This window comes from Onychostoma macrolepis, chromosome 02, assembly GCF_012432095.1.
Source record: "Onychostoma macrolepis isolate SWU-2019 chromosome 02, ASM1243209v1, whole genome shotgun sequence".
NCBI classification, from domain to species: Eukaryota; Metazoa; Chordata; class Actinopteri; order Cypriniformes; family Cyprinidae; genus Onychostoma; species Onychostoma macrolepis.
In genome coordinates this window covers 17029602-17046377 of record NC_081156.1, presented here as the reverse complement: position 1 = coordinate 17046377, position 16776 = coordinate 17029602, and the positions used below count along the sequence as shown (strand labels likewise).

Genomic DNA, 16776 nt, shown 5'->3' with positions numbered 1-16776 from the left:
TGCAGATGAGAATAATGTGCTCTCAGCAAAAGCTGTAATTACACCAGAGAAGCCGTTCTCCATGGCTCCTCAGAGCAGAAACAATAAAACGCACTTAATTACACAAACATACTCACAGTACAGACACGGATACTGGGGCTTTTTGTGTAATTTCATCAAGCTGGAGTGAAGAGGACTTGCAGGCTTATTCAACTGTGAAATCTTAATTCAACTGCATATCAAACTGCCAAGAAAACACTGCGAAATCAATACCTACTAGTGATTTTGTGTTCAGAATTATTGAGATACATTACATCCACAATTTATTTTGACTGTCATTATAAATGTCTACAGTTGTCCCATGTTCAACAATCATAAGATACTCTCAACATTTGATTCAGGGGGCACTAGTGAGCAGGTTATATATTTGGTGTGCTATCTATTAAAATATATATGAAAATGTCACAACATGTTTACTTTTAATACACACTTTATTAACAAATTCATCAATGAATGCAGTTTCACATAAAAACAATATTTGTCTTTGTGAAACATCAAAACACTTTCTACACCTATGAAACAACTTTCCTTTTTTTGATGATGTCACCTAGGCCACAAAGGCTATTGGATAATGTTAACCAATAGCAAAATAGCTAACTAGGCATTGCTTTAGTAACTAATCCTCATCCTAGTACCAGTCAATCTGATCCAATTTGATAAAATCAAGCACCAACCTACATTTTGTTTTCTCACTGAATATCCTGTTCAACTAGGAAATGTTACATTAAAGAAGTAAAAAAGGGCTGTGAATGGCATTTCATGTGTTCATAACATGTGTTAAAAAAAAATGCTCATAAACACCAAAACAGTTAGTGCCTTATCAGCAGATACTGAAGAGAGAAGAAAAACAAAATGAAAATGGTTAACGTCTGTCCAAAAGCATTAGAGATGAAAGTAGCTCGCTGATCAGGCCAGGACCTTGGGTAAATGACAAACAGGAAGTGCTCACAGATGGCTGGACTGCCCCTTCAAAAAGAAACCAGTGTCCCTTGTTAACCTCAAAACTTGCTTTACCTGCCCTTCAGAAACACCGCATCTCTACGCTAGGCTAGTCAAAACACAACTGTGCTCATTCTCGGCCAGGAAATGCTGGAGATAACGCCTTGACACACTACCTTGACCTCGCAACAAAACAAAAAAAGGGGTGCACACACAGAAACACAAAACAGACAGCGAGCAACCCAGGACAGGCTGAACTCAAACAACAGGACCGCCCTCCGTTTGCAAAAGTGTGGGAAAGCAGCACGAAGCGGCCTTACTGCCGAGAACGGACTGTGGCGGAGGGTTGTTAACCGGTCCCCTGGAAAAAGAAAAAGGTCACCCTGTTTAAACAAGACAAAGATTACAGTTCAACCTCTTCCACTCTAATTAGCAGCGATAGGAGCGGGCTGGAACTCCAGTAAAGATAGGGCTCAGAGCACTGTAATGACCTGCCACTCAGCCAAAAAGCTTAAAGACACTAGCGTTTGCAATGCCGACAATGGATCCTGGCAGGCAAAGGGTTAAGATTTGAGTTGGGTCAAAAAGTTGAGGCTTAAGATGCTAAAAATAAAGCACAACATTCATCTAAGTGTGTCAAAAATAGAGGTGAGTGGGATCTCCACGTGGGAAGACAGGAAAAAGTGCTGTTTTTGCAATGAAAGATGATGATAAGGGAGGATGGAAACCGACCAATAAGAGCAGAGAATCCTTAATTATAAAATTCTTAACCAACAGCCTCCTCTTTCCACTTTTCCACTAGCCTACTTCAATGATTCCAGAGACCTACTGTCAAAAATTAAGTGACAGAGACAAACTTTGAAGTACCAGTTCACCAAAAAAAATTATAATTTCTGTCATCATTTATTCACCCTCATATAATTCTGTATAACACAAAAGTGTTTTCAGCGGGGTCTAATCTTGTTGTTTTCTTGTCCACATTAATTTTGGACCAAAACAGTTAAAACTTTTCTCAAAATCTTCTTTTATGCTTTGCAGAAGAATCCATACAGGTTTGGAGCAACATGAGGTGAGTAAATGATGACCGAATTATCATTTTTGGGCGAACTATCCCTTTAAATTAAACCTTTCGACTCCAAATGCGATCTTGGCCCAAGCATTTTCAAAAAGTTTTCTCTGTGCGTTCTGTGTTGCCAGCGGTCCACGGGCTAAACAGCGGTTACTTTATATAAAATCCTAAATCTAGGCTTCTGCTCTGAGGTTTGCATAATGACAAAGAAGCCTCTCTGTAAAAAGCAGCTACTTCATAGCATATGCTTCAGTCGACACTTCTAATTAAACCCAGTGACCTTTTCTGTAAACACGTGCGTTTGAAATGCCCCTCTCCTCCGTGTGCCACACCTCGTCTCGTTGTTTCACTAGGTTGCTTTTCCTTGCTTTATTCAATGCCGCGATGCCATAAGCCGTGCCTTTTCACCAAGCGTCGGATGTGCTTGTGTGCTTCTGTCCAACACAATGGCACGACCTGAAAGGCTTGACCTAAGTACTTCCTTGTTGTTTTTAACCTTACACAGGGAGAGATTAAAGCCAAGTACAGCTATTAATTACAGCATTGATGCTTTTCTTATAGGAGGAACTGGTTTGACAAAAATGCAGCAACAAGGACACTTGGCATGACTCAATCTGACTGAAATTACAATGGATGAAAGTTAATGCATTGATGCCACAAGAAAGAGCTATTGGGAATCACAGGTGAGGACCTAAAGCTGACGAACACACAAAGGCACATTGTGGCAGCCAGCAGGGCCAGTGCTGTGGCCTGTGGTCTGTTGTTCTATTCTTGTGTCAACACATGTTGCTGCCAAGCCCTACAGAGCCTTGTTTCTGACCCTTATCGCAACAGCATGCCCTTCACAGCCCATCCAGCCTGCTCTCCACCCATCTATGCCTCCACAACCTGAAGATGACTTCTGAGCAGGGAAATCGGTGTTATGCTACCTTAAGTACAAGTGTTTTCTTACACAACTGTGATTTTGCCTGTTTAAATGTCTAAACATCCGCCTTGCCAGTGTCTAAACTTAATCATTAGTGATTATCTTGATTGTATAGGACGGTTGTATAAAACCAATAATCACACTCGCCACATTGTGTCAGCATGTCTGACAGTTGACGAGACATTTACAAGAAAATCTGCACTCTTAACACAGAAAATTTTTTTTTATATATAATATATAACATCTATATATACATACATAAAATACAAGTTTTCTATTTGAATACATTTTCAAATGTACTGTTTTCAGCAGCTATAAACCCAGGCTTCAGTCACACTATCCTTTAGAAATCATACTAATATGCTGATTTGCTGCTCAGGAAAAAAATTATCGGTCCCACTTTATATTAGGTAGCCTTAACTACTATGTACTTACATTTAAATTAAACATATGATACAATGCATGTATTGTGTACATACATGTTTTAACATTTTATTTAAAAAATATCTGCATGTAATTACATCTGTAATTAATTTATATAATTACACTGTTGACCCATCCCTTACACCTTCACCCACCCTTAAACCTACCCATACCACTAAACCTGTCCCTAACCTCACCCGTATCCCACCTCAATAGCAGGAAAAGTGTTTTGCAATGCAATATGAACACAATAAGTACATTGCACTTATTTTTTTGATGCAAGTATATACTAGTTAAGACCACCTATAATATAAAGTGGGACCAAATTCTCATTATTATTGATGTTGAACAGTTGAAAAATTAATAAAAAAGAAATAAAGCATTTATTTGAAATGTAACATTTTACTGTCACTCTTGATCATTTTAATGCATCCTTGCTAGATAAAAGTATTCCTTAAAACCTCAAACTCTTAAACAATAGTGTATGCATGCATATATATATATATATATATATATATATATATATAAAAATATCAACAAAAAGTTTGGATAACACTGCACTAGATAACACTGTGACCAGCTACCATACCATTCATGTCTCCTGTATTAAGAAGAAATTTTATTGCAAATTTCCTTCATGTATTTTTAGAAGGCAACACATAAGAACATTGAGCAACTTCTCAAACTAATGTTCTCCTCTGAGAGCTGTCCTTATCTGCGCAGCTGTTCAGAGAACCCAACCGAAGCCTGTGCAAACAATCCATCTTGTCCATCGTTAATTAGCTACAAAGACACTGAATGTTAAAGGAGAGGGGTAATGAGACAAAGAGGCTTTGTAATCTGCCATTGTACACTCTGCCTTTTATATCCTCAGAAGCATGCCAGTCGTGGCCCTACGCCCGGCCTCTCATCGGTTTACACCAGCTCCAAATCCAATAACACACCAATCATGGTTTCGATTAGCTAGAAAAACACCACGCAAACAGGAACAGAGGGAACAACAGCACCATCCCACATTTCGCAAATCATATACGCAAACTCCAGAAACAAGCTCCAGAGATGGCAGGATTGAGGAACCTGTTGCAAGTGAAACTGCATGAGACAGGAAGCACAACATACCTTGAATGCATTGCAGGGATCCATCCTCTGCTCTGATGGTGAAGGTCTCTCCAGGGTTGACTTGCACAAGGATCACCTGCGAAAACACTGGGAATCAGACAGATGCAAGGCCAAAGTTTGGTCCGCAAACACAATCCAAGTCAGGAAAAAAAAGTTGCAAATCCTTAAAATGCACTAATCCATAACTTTAAAATAAACCGTGGAACATTAGCAAACTATAGTGCCCACAACTGCCAAGAAAGCAAATATGATGCAACTAGATGTTGTGAAACCAGATGTGAAACCCCCTCGAAACTGTCCGCTCGCCGTGCCCTCTTCTGCTCCAGGCTGCTTACCATCATGTTCTCAGCGCACAGGTTGTTGAGAGTGCAAACGTGCTTGTAGATGTGAAAAAGTTGGCCCGCCATGTCGCACGAACCCTATGTTTCCTTACAGCCCTGATGGTCGTGTGTCAGGCAGACCTCCCATCTCCCTGCTCCAGCCCTGGAGATCTGGGCACCTACTTCCTGCTTCCACACACACATACACACACTGTCTGCTGCTGCTGCAGTTGCTATGGGAACGGCGGCATGCACTGAAGAGTCAAGCCGGCTTTCCAGAGGAAAACCTTGTGTTCTCCCCTCCCTCCTCTTCCAGGCACACACCTAATGCAGAAAAAGGACTCACCCAACACATAGACGCGTAACACTGACAGAATGCAAATGCACACTTCCACATCCTTATGCAAGCATTGCATCTTTGCATACCAGGCTTACATCGAATGTGACAATTAATCAAGAATGCTGGGGACTGACAACTTCGTCAGGTTGTGCGGTCTGTTTTTCTTTTCAGTGATGCAGAGAAACGTGGACCTGGCTGAATCCACAGCACTTAACCTTCACGATCTGCTGCAGACGCCCTTTTCCTTATCTCTCAAGGGTCTGATTCTTTTTCCGCTCTGGCCGGAGGAAACACGGCCAGGGCGCTGTATCTGCAGCACCTGGAGAAGAGATCAGAACAGACTGATCCGCTCTGATAGCGCAGATCAACAGAGAGATGTGCAAGGGAAATGTGAAGCATGCCTGAGGGCTTGCAGTGCTCCTTGAATGTCTAATGTAAGATGACTACAATGTTCCTCATTGACCAGAATACCGACCTGGATGTTTCTGGCTTTGTTTTCCATCGGGAATTAGTGAGAAAGAGCCTATGTCAGTTGAATTTAAGATAACAGCTGACCTGCAGCCACAAAGCTAGTCAACCTTTCACTTTCAACTCTCAAAGAACTTATCAACTCTTCCTTAAGCACAGCATGAACCAATACAAAAAAAGGTCTTGAACTTCAAATGAACTTTTATTTTTGTTCCCCTTTTTAAAATCTGAAGAGCGTTTTTTTTTTGCACCAAATGGAACAGGAAGTATAAGACTGTCTTTTAACAGGAACAACTGCACTGGTCAGATAGTCCCAGCCCAAACTGATGCCATTGGTTGAGTCAGCATGGTTATATTAAATAACTGGGTTTAATATTGTCATTTTACAGCCAAAAGACCCTGAAATATTATATGTTTTACATATTTTTGCGGTATCTTTTCTCTAAGAAATTCCTGGAAAATAAATTGGAAAAAAAAAAAAATAATTAAAGCAGCAGTCCGTAACTTTATTGGGTTAAAAATGATCCGAAATCAATATTTGAGCAAGTACATAACCAGCCAGTATTCAAAACTAATCACCTTACTTTAGCCCGATTCACAACGGTTAGCTTATAATAAGGTTTTCTAATTTGAGTGGTACGGGTAGGTTTCCACAGGAAATTCGAGCATGGCACTGCGTCATTACGCCACGTCTGTAAACATAAAGAAGTTGTCCCGGCTACTAGGCTACCACATGTGAGGATCCTGCAAGGTGGTGCATCGTTTATAGCCTTTTCTCACAGCAACTGGAATAATTAAATGTATCATTTTGATGGCGGATTGTCATCCAGGAAGGATTGTGCGTTTATGAAACACATGTGAATGAAATTAAATTATATTCCAGTTTTAAATTACAGATAGCCTGGGATTACACAGGATTTGTATTTTAAAAGACAACCAGTTCGAAGGGAGCATAGTTTGCTTTTTGGGTTAAAAGAATTTCTTAACATGAAATTCGAATGGGATGACAATTAGATATTAGACTGTACAGAAATTGAATTCTACACGCTAATAAACACTATACTCATTGTCACGCAATGCTGATGTTGTTAACATGAATAATTTGAGAATAAAGTATAACAATAATAATAATTTGCATGGTTAGATGTGATATGATCGTTTGATTTAATTAACATTGGTAGCGTGATTTATTGTAATTATTTTTTCCTCAGTTAAGCAGAACAAACGTGGCAGACTTGTTACTTACTTGTTCAGATGGCAATATATGGTGAAAATTCTTATTTGGGTCATATATTCCAAGACGTAGGCTAGAATCTGTGATTCCTGAGTACAGTATCCACACCGGTGTGGTGACTGACTGCCACACATTCACCTCAAAACATTAGATTCATCTGTGCTGGAGTTGTGCCAGAACACCGGATCACAACCCCGAGCACGGAAGATAATTCCGCACAGAGCTGCAATTCCAGGTTTTCAAACAGAGATGGCGACAAAGAGGCAAAACTTACGGAAATTAATTACTTAAATTATTCCATTGATGGCCAATTTTTTTTAAACGGGTCTTTCTACATACTTACTTTTTCCATGATTGGAAGGGGATCATCTTTTTAGAGGTCCTTAGCAACAGATGAAAAATATATAACTTACATTCACATTTATATGCATGCATCTGGCACAGGCATTTATGCAAAGCGACTTGCACTGCATTCAAGGTATACATTATCAATTCATGCATCACCCAGAGTAACGCTCACCTGTTGCGATCCATCCCCATTAACATTAATCATGTGCGGCATCATGGCCACCTCCCCGTTCAATAGTGGTGGTGGCAGGTCCAGCGGAATCTGGTCTGTCATCATCATTGTGACGTACATTCATGGAGAACTTTCCTGGACTGCCTTTCTGTGAGAAGACAGAAAGAAAAAGATATAGATGGTGATCAAACAGTAAAAGAATGCTGCAAAATAATGTCATGTGATCTTAAACTTGCAAACGCAACCTCTTTGGGCGTCCTGGTTTTGCTCGGTGAGTAAGGTAGATCTATCTGAGATAATTTCACAATCTTTGGTTGCTTTGTGATGTTTGCGTGACTGAGCTAAAGCATAAATGGATGGAAGATGCAAAGTTGCATCGCGGTGACTCAGCAGGCAACTGAAGCCAACCGTAGAGCACAGCAGTGTCATTGTGAGCTGGACAGCCCGAGGGAAGATCTCTTAAACAAGAAGAGTGTGAAACAGATGCAAAAGTGGATTCCCACCCCCCAGAGTTTGAGTTTTGAAACATGTAGGGCACTCTTAAGTGACTTGACCACAAACAATGAACTCTGTTTTGATAAAAGACCATTTGAACAAGCTGGTAATGATCTGCAAGTTTAGTGCTGCGTGACTGTGGTCTAATGGAGGAGAGAGGAAAGAGTTTGGGGAATGAAAAGGTGACTAAGTTATCAATGAAGGGTGAAGTGGAGGAACAGACACACAATTTCTTCATTTTGGATACAAGGCCACCCGTTTGTAACATAAACATGCATGTAAACAGTACCACCACTGAGAGGCACATGTGGCAGAGCCCATAGGACCAGAATGCAGAGAGAGAGGGGGAAAAACAGGGGAGAAGGGAAAAAAAACAAAAAGAACACTATCAGACCCTTGCACATGATTCACCAGAAGGCATACCAAAAAATAAATAAATAAATAAATAAATAAAAATACCATGCATCATAAGGAGTGAAAACGGAAAATGAAAGTTGTGGATAGTTCACCCAAGAAAATTAAGACTTAGGCCTAATTTTATCATATTCTCAGCCTTTAAGACTTACTTAATAACTTAATGATAATATAATTATTTTTTTTTTTTGGTCCACACAATGAAAGTCAGTGGGGTCCAATGTTGTTTTGGACTGCACTGACTTTTACTGTATGGACAAAAGAAATGGCAAAAATAGTTTTGTGTTCTATCTGTGTTCCATACAAGAAAGAAAGTCATACAGATTTTAAATACTTAAAGTAATGCATACTTTTATTCAGCAACAATGCATTGACAGTGAGGATTTTTGTAACATAACAAAAGATTTATATTTCAAATAAATGCTGTTATTTTGAGCTTACTATTCAAAGAATCCAGAAAAAAAATAGATCACAGTTTACAAAAACCTATTATGCCCTTTTACAAAGTCTTGATTTAGTTTTTGGAGTGTATTTAGAATACAAAGCAGAGGTTTTCAAACTTGATTATTCCAAAAACACATTATGTTTCATATATTTTACTTGATTGCAGCACCTCTCTTCCCAGTCTGTCTCAAACATAGTTTAGTTCCTGTTTTGATGAAACCCCTCTTTCTGAAATGTGTTCTGATTGGTTAGCTGGCCCAGTGCATTGTGATTGGCGAACCGCTTGGAGCTTGTTCCTGAAATGTCACACCCCTTAACATAACTGCGACGTGGCATGAACATGTTACTACTTAACCTTTTCTAGCACAGCGATTATTTAAACGAGCGACATTGTGTTTCTGAAGGATCATGTGACACTGAATACTGGAGTAATGGCTGCTGAAAATTCAGCTTTGCCATGACGGGAATAAATAAAATTTTTAAATATATTAAAATAAAAAGCAGTTATTTTAAACTGCAATAATGCTCTACAACATTATGCATTTTACTGTATTTTTGATCTAACAAATGCAGCCTTAGTGAGAAAACCACTTTTGAATAGTAGTGTATTTATATATTAAAAATAAAAGCATGGGAAAATGACTCCAAAGTCCTCGCAATCCCTAGCCTCAGCAAAAACCAATAAAATGTCCTTTGGAAAACAGAGAGCACATCATGTGCCCCCACATTCTGTTCTTTCCATTGATGTTAAATGGTTAGTTTTATGTGATTCACATAAGCAGTTGGTTCAATTCAAAAGAGGTGCAAACCCAGCTGAAGACACTCTCTATGTTTGTGGACATCAGGACAGCAAAAATCTGATTCCTTCTCTGTGCAATAATGTGGGCCATCCACTCCCCCATTGTCTCGCCATTCTTCTCTCTCTGTTTGACTTTCCATCCATCCTTCATTGCCTTTTGCCCACTCCTCATGCTCGATGTTTATGCAGTGCATCAGGTGAGATTGACATGGCAAAACAAGAGTAAACAGATTAACCAGATGGTGACCTCCTTTAGGCCCAGTCACGATCAGAGCTTTACCTGATGATGCCGTCTCAGACAAACATCTCTAACTGCAGAGATGAGAACAGAATGTGGCTCTGGACTGGAAATGCAGGAAGATCAGCCTGGAATAAACCATCTTTTATCTGGTATTCTTGCATGGTGAGGACTACCAGTATTGACCAGAGACCCAGTCGGATCTGGTCAAATCTGGTCTTTACTATACAATGCTTGGAAGATTTTTGATTGGCTGATGACACTACAAAAGCATGTATATAGTCCAGAATCCCTCACTAGTGACTGAGCTGTAACAAATGCAACAGATAAGGAAAAAAATTCACACACACTACTGTTCAAAAGTATGGGGTCAGTACATTTATTTTTTTTTATAAAGAAATTTTATTCAACAAAAATACATTAAATTAATTGAATGTGACAGTAAAGATACAAAAGATTTTAAGTATAAATAAATGCTGTACTAAAATACTTATTAAAGAATCCTGAAACAAAATGTTACAGTTTCCATAAAAATAAGCAGCAAGAAACCGTTTTCAAATAATGAGAAAAGTTTATTGGGTACTAAATCAGAAATATAAATAAAAATGTATATAAATGCAAGCATATACATTTAATTAAAAAAGATAAACTGTTTAATATGTGATTAAAGATATGTAATAAGATTATGTAATACAATATATTATACTTTAACCAGCCAAAACCTGATCCGTCAGTTGAGGTCATAAAAGTGAAAATGAGAAAGAAGAAAGAAAAAAGACGGTAAGATTAGAGACAGCAGGTTAGAATAAATGAATAGGAAAGTTGGCTTCTGAATGTGTCAGAACTATAAACAGACAGAATCACTGTGAAAAACTAGAAATAGAGGAAGAAAGAGAGGGAGACAGACAGACAGTCCAACAGACGGCCACACACAGAGACAAAACCCTTCAGCTAACCAGAAATAATTAATGACCTTTTAAGAGCCGCCAAGCCACAGTCCCAGAGAGCTGAGGGGAAGACTGGGAGAGGGATGGATGGAAAACAAAAGAAAGAGATAGCAAAAAGAGAGAGAAATGGGTTTAAAATGACTAAATGAAGGCCATCAGAGCTGTCGGCTGTGAAGAGTGGTCCTGATGCAGTTGTGGTTTCAGGCGACAGGTTAAAGTGCTGGGCGGTTAGGCTGAGATTAGTTCAGTTGAACGGCCCGTGCTGAGCTGCTTTGATGCCTGGATCCCTCCTGCTTTAGCAGCTAATGGGGCCTATGCTAAGCCTTGGCCTCTCACCCACCAAAAGCTATAATTAGGATTTCCATTGAAACTGAATCCTGCATTTATTTTAGGATTTGTACAACTTACAGTGGAAACTTACAATGAGATGTATATGGGTTGTGATAGCTTAATAGCTGCGTTTACAGAAATGCTGGCCTAATGTGTCACACACTTTGTAGCCTTTTTTATCTCTTTGTTTGAAATATCTTGTTTTGTTCTCCAGCTGGTCTGTTTGCTGTTGTGGATTTCCATTGTGAAGGCTGTTCTGCCAGTAAAATCCTTGAGGTTTCCTCCTCTTCGAAAGAATTTCTGATTAATAAGGTGTTGATTCCAAAAGACGATAAAATGTTAAATTGAAAAATTCCTTCAAGGATAGGCCGCAACAATCGGCCGCTTGTTCGCCGAGGCTGAGGGAAGTGGTGGGATGAGAGACAGCCTTGTGTGAAGGGGCCAGCCTTGCTGCTGGAAGCGAAAACTGAGGACTGCCTCTCGAATCTAACAGAGGACGTAAAAGACGATAATTCACTGAGGTGTCACCTCATCTGCCAGCCGAGGCCAAAGAGGCCCAGCTGAGCTAAAACCCAGAACCCTGAGTCTGTGAAACCTTTCCATTCAGTGACTGACATCTGACCTTCACAGCATGGTTCTTCACATACCTAGAGGCCAACCGTTGTACATCCAAAAATAAAATAAAATAAAATTAAATTAAAAAATTGAATCAGAGTAATAAATAAAATAAATGACTTAAACGACAGTGACAAATATAAAATATAACAATGAAATAAATAAATGATCCATCTACCACTACTACTGTACGTACGCACGCATGTATGCATACAGTCTCTAGAGCAAAACAAACAGACACAAAAGAGTCTCATGATTAGATGTATGAATGAGACTCTGGCCTTCTGGCTACTCTCTGTTCATTACCTCATTTTCACAGTAATTTCCCTCCACAATTTAAGAAACAAAAAGCAGCTCTGTTTGCAGCACTCACTTTCTTGTGCAGTCTGCCACACATGCTTGCATGCAATGACACACACATGCAAACTCACGCAGCTCATGCGTTGGACTGACAGCACAGCACCGCAAGGAAACCAAACTGTTATTTTAGGGGAATGGTGGGCACAATTTATCCTTTCAATTGTCCTTTTCTCCTTTTACTGCTCCTCCTCCACCACCTTCTCTTTCTCTCATGTGTTAAAAAAAAACAAAACTGTTAAATAAATGAATCAAACCAGCTGGTCAAAACCTGAGTACCAACAAACCCTACTAAACTTGAGAAACAAGGGTTGATTGAATCCATAAGCATGTAGGTTTGTTTAATCTGCTTCCTCTGCAGCTTTCACAACACACGGTTCTCTAATTGGCATTTAGATTAAAAGTAGATGAAAACAGGCTGAGTATGCCTTGGGAGATCACATTACAAGATGTGAGTGTACCTTTCACGCTTATAATGTCAGGTAACTCAGGATATTAACCCCCTTGGATCTTGCAGGGATCAACATTAGCAGAGATAATGTAAGGACAATGAGACAACTCACAAAAAAAGGCGACATAAGAACAAAAGTCCCACTTTTTCAGTTAAAAGAGCCACTCGTCTGTCTGATAGAGTCATCTCTTGTTTTATTTAGCCTAGAAGACACATGTGCATTAGCTGGGTGAGTCTGAAAAATACAGTTTGTACTAATGAAGATCTATATCAGCACTATATTGGTTATATCAGATTAGGGCTGGGCGATAAATTGCATGCGATAGTCGTGCGCATCTTGTCAGTAAAACTGGTTCTGTAATCAGTAATAAATCTCCATCACCTGCTTTCAGATGGAGCAGCATTTACTACACAGAGCCGTAGTTCACTGACAAGCTACGAAAAAAAATAAATAAATAAAAACTGACGATATCAGCGATATTATACATCGATATTATGAAATCCAGCTGCGATAATGCAAGTTGTTTGTGTAGCTTCTCAGTGAACTACGGCTCTGTGTAGTAAATACTGCTCCTTCTGAAAGCATGTGAAAACACCACGTTTAATAACGTGTTTTTACTCCAAACTCACTTCATAACGTCAGTCGAGTGTTTGAAATAAATCCTTCTGTGAGATGTGGCTTCTTATACACAGAATAAGGTACACAACACATTTCACAGTTTTCTAAGCAGTGATAAAAGGCATTACATTATTATATACTTTATTATAAAGAAAATTATAATAAGAAGAACTACACTGGGCTTCACTGAAAGATGGGCTTATCGTAGTTTTGACCTCATCGTGAGTGCGATATTATCGCGATTTATCGCCCAGCCCTATATCAGATGTTACAGTGAAATATTTTAGTTAGAGAATCTTTTAAGTAGTGTAGATAATAACTTAATACCTGTGATTTATTTGCCACAACAAGAAAACTAACAGCTTAGCAGTTTCAATAATCAGTAAATTTCTGATATGCCAGGTGTTAGATTCAATTGTGGATTTGGAATAGGGAATAGAAATATAATCTTGACAGTTTTTGAAATTTTATTCTTGCTCAATTCAAGTAGATACTAGCTGTACTTGCCTAACATAGGATAGCTGCCTGTTGCCAACCTGCCGAGTAGGGTTGGAATTATCATAAATCCGAGCTTCCTAATCGGAAATTGGGCGTGAACGGCCTCTCAAGTCGTATTTACTACTGAGAAATAATTTTGATACCCGAGTTTCCGACTTGGGCGGGTCATAAACTTTAAACATGGTGGAGGGAACAACCATTGCTGTTCTCACAACTACATCACTTTGTCTTGTTGCTAAAGTAGTGTATTTATAGGCTAGATATGAACGATCATGCGAAGCAGTGAAATAAGCATGTATTTGACCGAAATTCCAGAATTGTCAGCGAACTGCATGTATAGCGCGGTGAATGTTTATGATCGTCAACGACAAGAATACGACAAGCTCATAATCCCGACTTCATAAGTGGGAAATAGGAAATTTCCGATAGCACGTGAAGGCAGCATGAGTAAACAAGATATAAACCAATACAATAAACACTCGACTACGACAATGTATAGTTTATCCGTGTTATTCAATCCATCTCTGGTATTTTCATAATAATTAAGTATATTTATAATCCATTGCTAATCGATGTATTAGTAGCCTATGGAACATATTTTCTGCCTCATTCTGTGACAAGAAGCTACATCAGATCACAAAAGGAAGCATTTAACTGGTGTTGTGGAGTAAAAAGGTTATAAATGTTCTCTTTTGTTGGACAACAGGTTTAAAAACGTGAATACAAGAGAATTTTAGCTTTAGGCATTTTAATTTAATTTAAGCATGTTTAGCTTAGCTAGTCTACTTAACGGAAGGCTACCTGCTGCCATCAGAGCAAGTGTAATTTCTGCATTCACGCGCTCCTCGGATGCTCTCATTTCCAGAGTTGTTCGGAATGTGAAAACAGCACACTCGCGTTACTACAAAGATTTGTTGGACTTGTATTATTAGAGCTTTCCGACTTGAGTTCACATGCATTTTCTCAGTCGGGAAATTATTTTTCATGTGCGGTGCCAGTGATGATGCTTCTTACGTTCGTTTTGGAGAAACAAACGACAAATATTTCAATCGATCGCTCAGGCATGGCAACGAAATCCGCGTTCTGATTCGGTTCTAGTACATACTGGTTACATAGGTACCGGATATCGGTACCCAACCCTATGCCGAGTTAACTGACTTTGACATTGAAGACACAATGAAAGGAAAGTAGCAACAAATCTTTTCTTCCATATTGTAATGTACAGTATATCTGAATGTAACAGATTATCCAAGTAGAAAAATGTAGAGCAGTGACTTAGACTTTTTACGCATGAATTGTTGATATTGAGATGTAAAAATGGAAGCAGATGAATGTGAGTTTCCATGGGCTGAGCTCACATGGGAACTAATTGATTGGAAAAGACCTGTACATATGACCAGGCAGAAAGTTTGCCATTTTGCCATTTAACCTCATAATGTTTAGAAATGAAGCATTTCTTATTATGAATGATTCATCGAAGTACATATGTATTTAGAAAACAGATTGTGTGGAGTTTCATTTTATACAACCTTTAAAGTGAGTGTGTGTGTGTTTGTGCATTGAGGGAGGAGAGGAATCTTCTAGCCGAGGGCAACTTGAAATGTTGGTGGTCCACAACTCCATTCCCACCAGCATCAAAAGCCACAAGCGGGATATAAATGTTTTATTTTTTCCTTGTTTGGAACGCTACACTGCTCATTTCTTCCTCCTCAAAAATTCAAAAAGAGTCCTCAGTAAGGTGTGTGTAACAGCTTAGCGCTGTTGCTAAGGCCTTCACTGGACTGTTGTGTTATGTTTTGCTGTGTCTACCTATGGCTTTCCTTCCCTGTGGTGCAAAGACTAGTTCTCCAGATTTTGTGTTGAACCGCACAGGTCTTGGGAAATACAAAAGAAAAGGCGTTTCTGAATGAAGGCGCAGGGGATTTTTAAATGACGGGCCGTGCTTTGACTAACCGGAGATGAATATCACTGTCTCCCATTGAGAACAAAACACACTGAGCCACTTCCTGTTCTACAGCCTGCTCGCTGCAATATTTAACACTGTGCAGGACAATAAGGGAAGTACAGTACAGGCATACATACATAATGCACTCACACACTTCCCTCAGCCAATTTACATGGTGGGTGATTTGCCAAAGTGCCTCAGTCCAGATCTTGCACGGCATAAAAATAAAAAATAAAAAAATTGGTCATGCACACCCTTACTTTCCTGTTTCCTGTCAGCCTGGCGGAAAGGGCCAGCTGTGGGTCATGATTGCACAACCACACTAACACTGGAACGCAACTCATCTGGAGCCTAATAAAAGTTTGCTGCTTTCATGAACAACTCACAAAATTAATTCATGTACCATGCATTTTGCCAAGACAATGCATCCAAATGTTATCCCAGGACAATAACAACTAACTCACACCCTCATCACATGACATGAGATGTGGGCTAGCCACATCCACAACATTCCTCTCCCACAGCACAACATAAGCACAGACATCAAGACAAATGGTGAAAGTTCCAGATGGCATCAATGGAACGCAATGTTCTGCAGCTATGCTGCGGTTTGGAGCTTCAGGAACATGCCATAGGTGACAAAGACGTCCTCTGCAACTTTCGAGGGTCAAGGTTTTACGCAGCACAGCTGTCTGTCTGTGGCCTTAGGAAGGCTGTAACAAGGCAAAAGATTTGTGGGCTGCAAGACTGAGCAAATATGGCAGCTCCCACTTTTATTTATGCATAAATATCACACAGACTAATTAAATCCTGGGCAGTCTGGGCAGCGAGGCGTGCAGTACAGCCAGTCTCTGTCTGCCTGTCTCTCTCACTCTTGTCCAGTACCTCCTGTCACATGCCAGCCAGTTTCCGCAGTCTAGATGGACACAAAAAAAAGGAACAAAAGAGAGAACAAACGGGAACGGGTCAGACAGACAGCGCGCCACAAACCGTTCCCGCCTTGTCCAGCACAATGACACGGACCCTTTGGAAACTCAGACGCTGCGTCTAAGTTCCTGTACTTTCAGAGTCTGTAGTGGTGAATTTTGAGGAGGAACTTGCTTCGATAGTTGAGGAAAAGAATTCAGTAGGTATGCAGGTGTGATTGATACATTCTTGTGACCCCTGTGTTCCGCATCTCTTTTTGGACAAGTTATGGCTTTGCATTCAAATGGTAGTTCAAGCATCC

At 39.6% G+C, this 16776-nt stretch overlaps 1 protein-coding gene across 3 annotated transcripts in view; it reads right to left on the bottom strand.

Moving 5' to 3' along the window:
• The window catches only part of fndc3ba (fibronectin type III domain containing 3Ba), a 141790-nt gene that overhangs the window by 93817 nt on the left and 31197 nt on the right, over window positions 1–16776 (bottom strand). Inside the window, exons 1-3 of one of the 3 annotated variants that reach the window (XM_058796205.1) lie at window positions 7397–7533; window positions 4850–5020; window positions 4515–4590 (exon numbers count right to left, since the gene is read on the bottom strand). In XM_058796205.1, the coding sequence (XP_058652188.1) occupies window positions 4515–4590; window positions 4850–4921 (148 nt within the window). In that variant the 5' untranslated portion in view covers window positions 4922–5020; window positions 7397–7533. Of the gene's footprint in view, window positions 1–4514; window positions 4591–4849; window positions 5021–7396; window positions 7545–16776 lie in introns of those variants that run through there. The other 2 variants (XM_058796199.1, XM_058796189.1) reach the window with 2 other exon arrangements.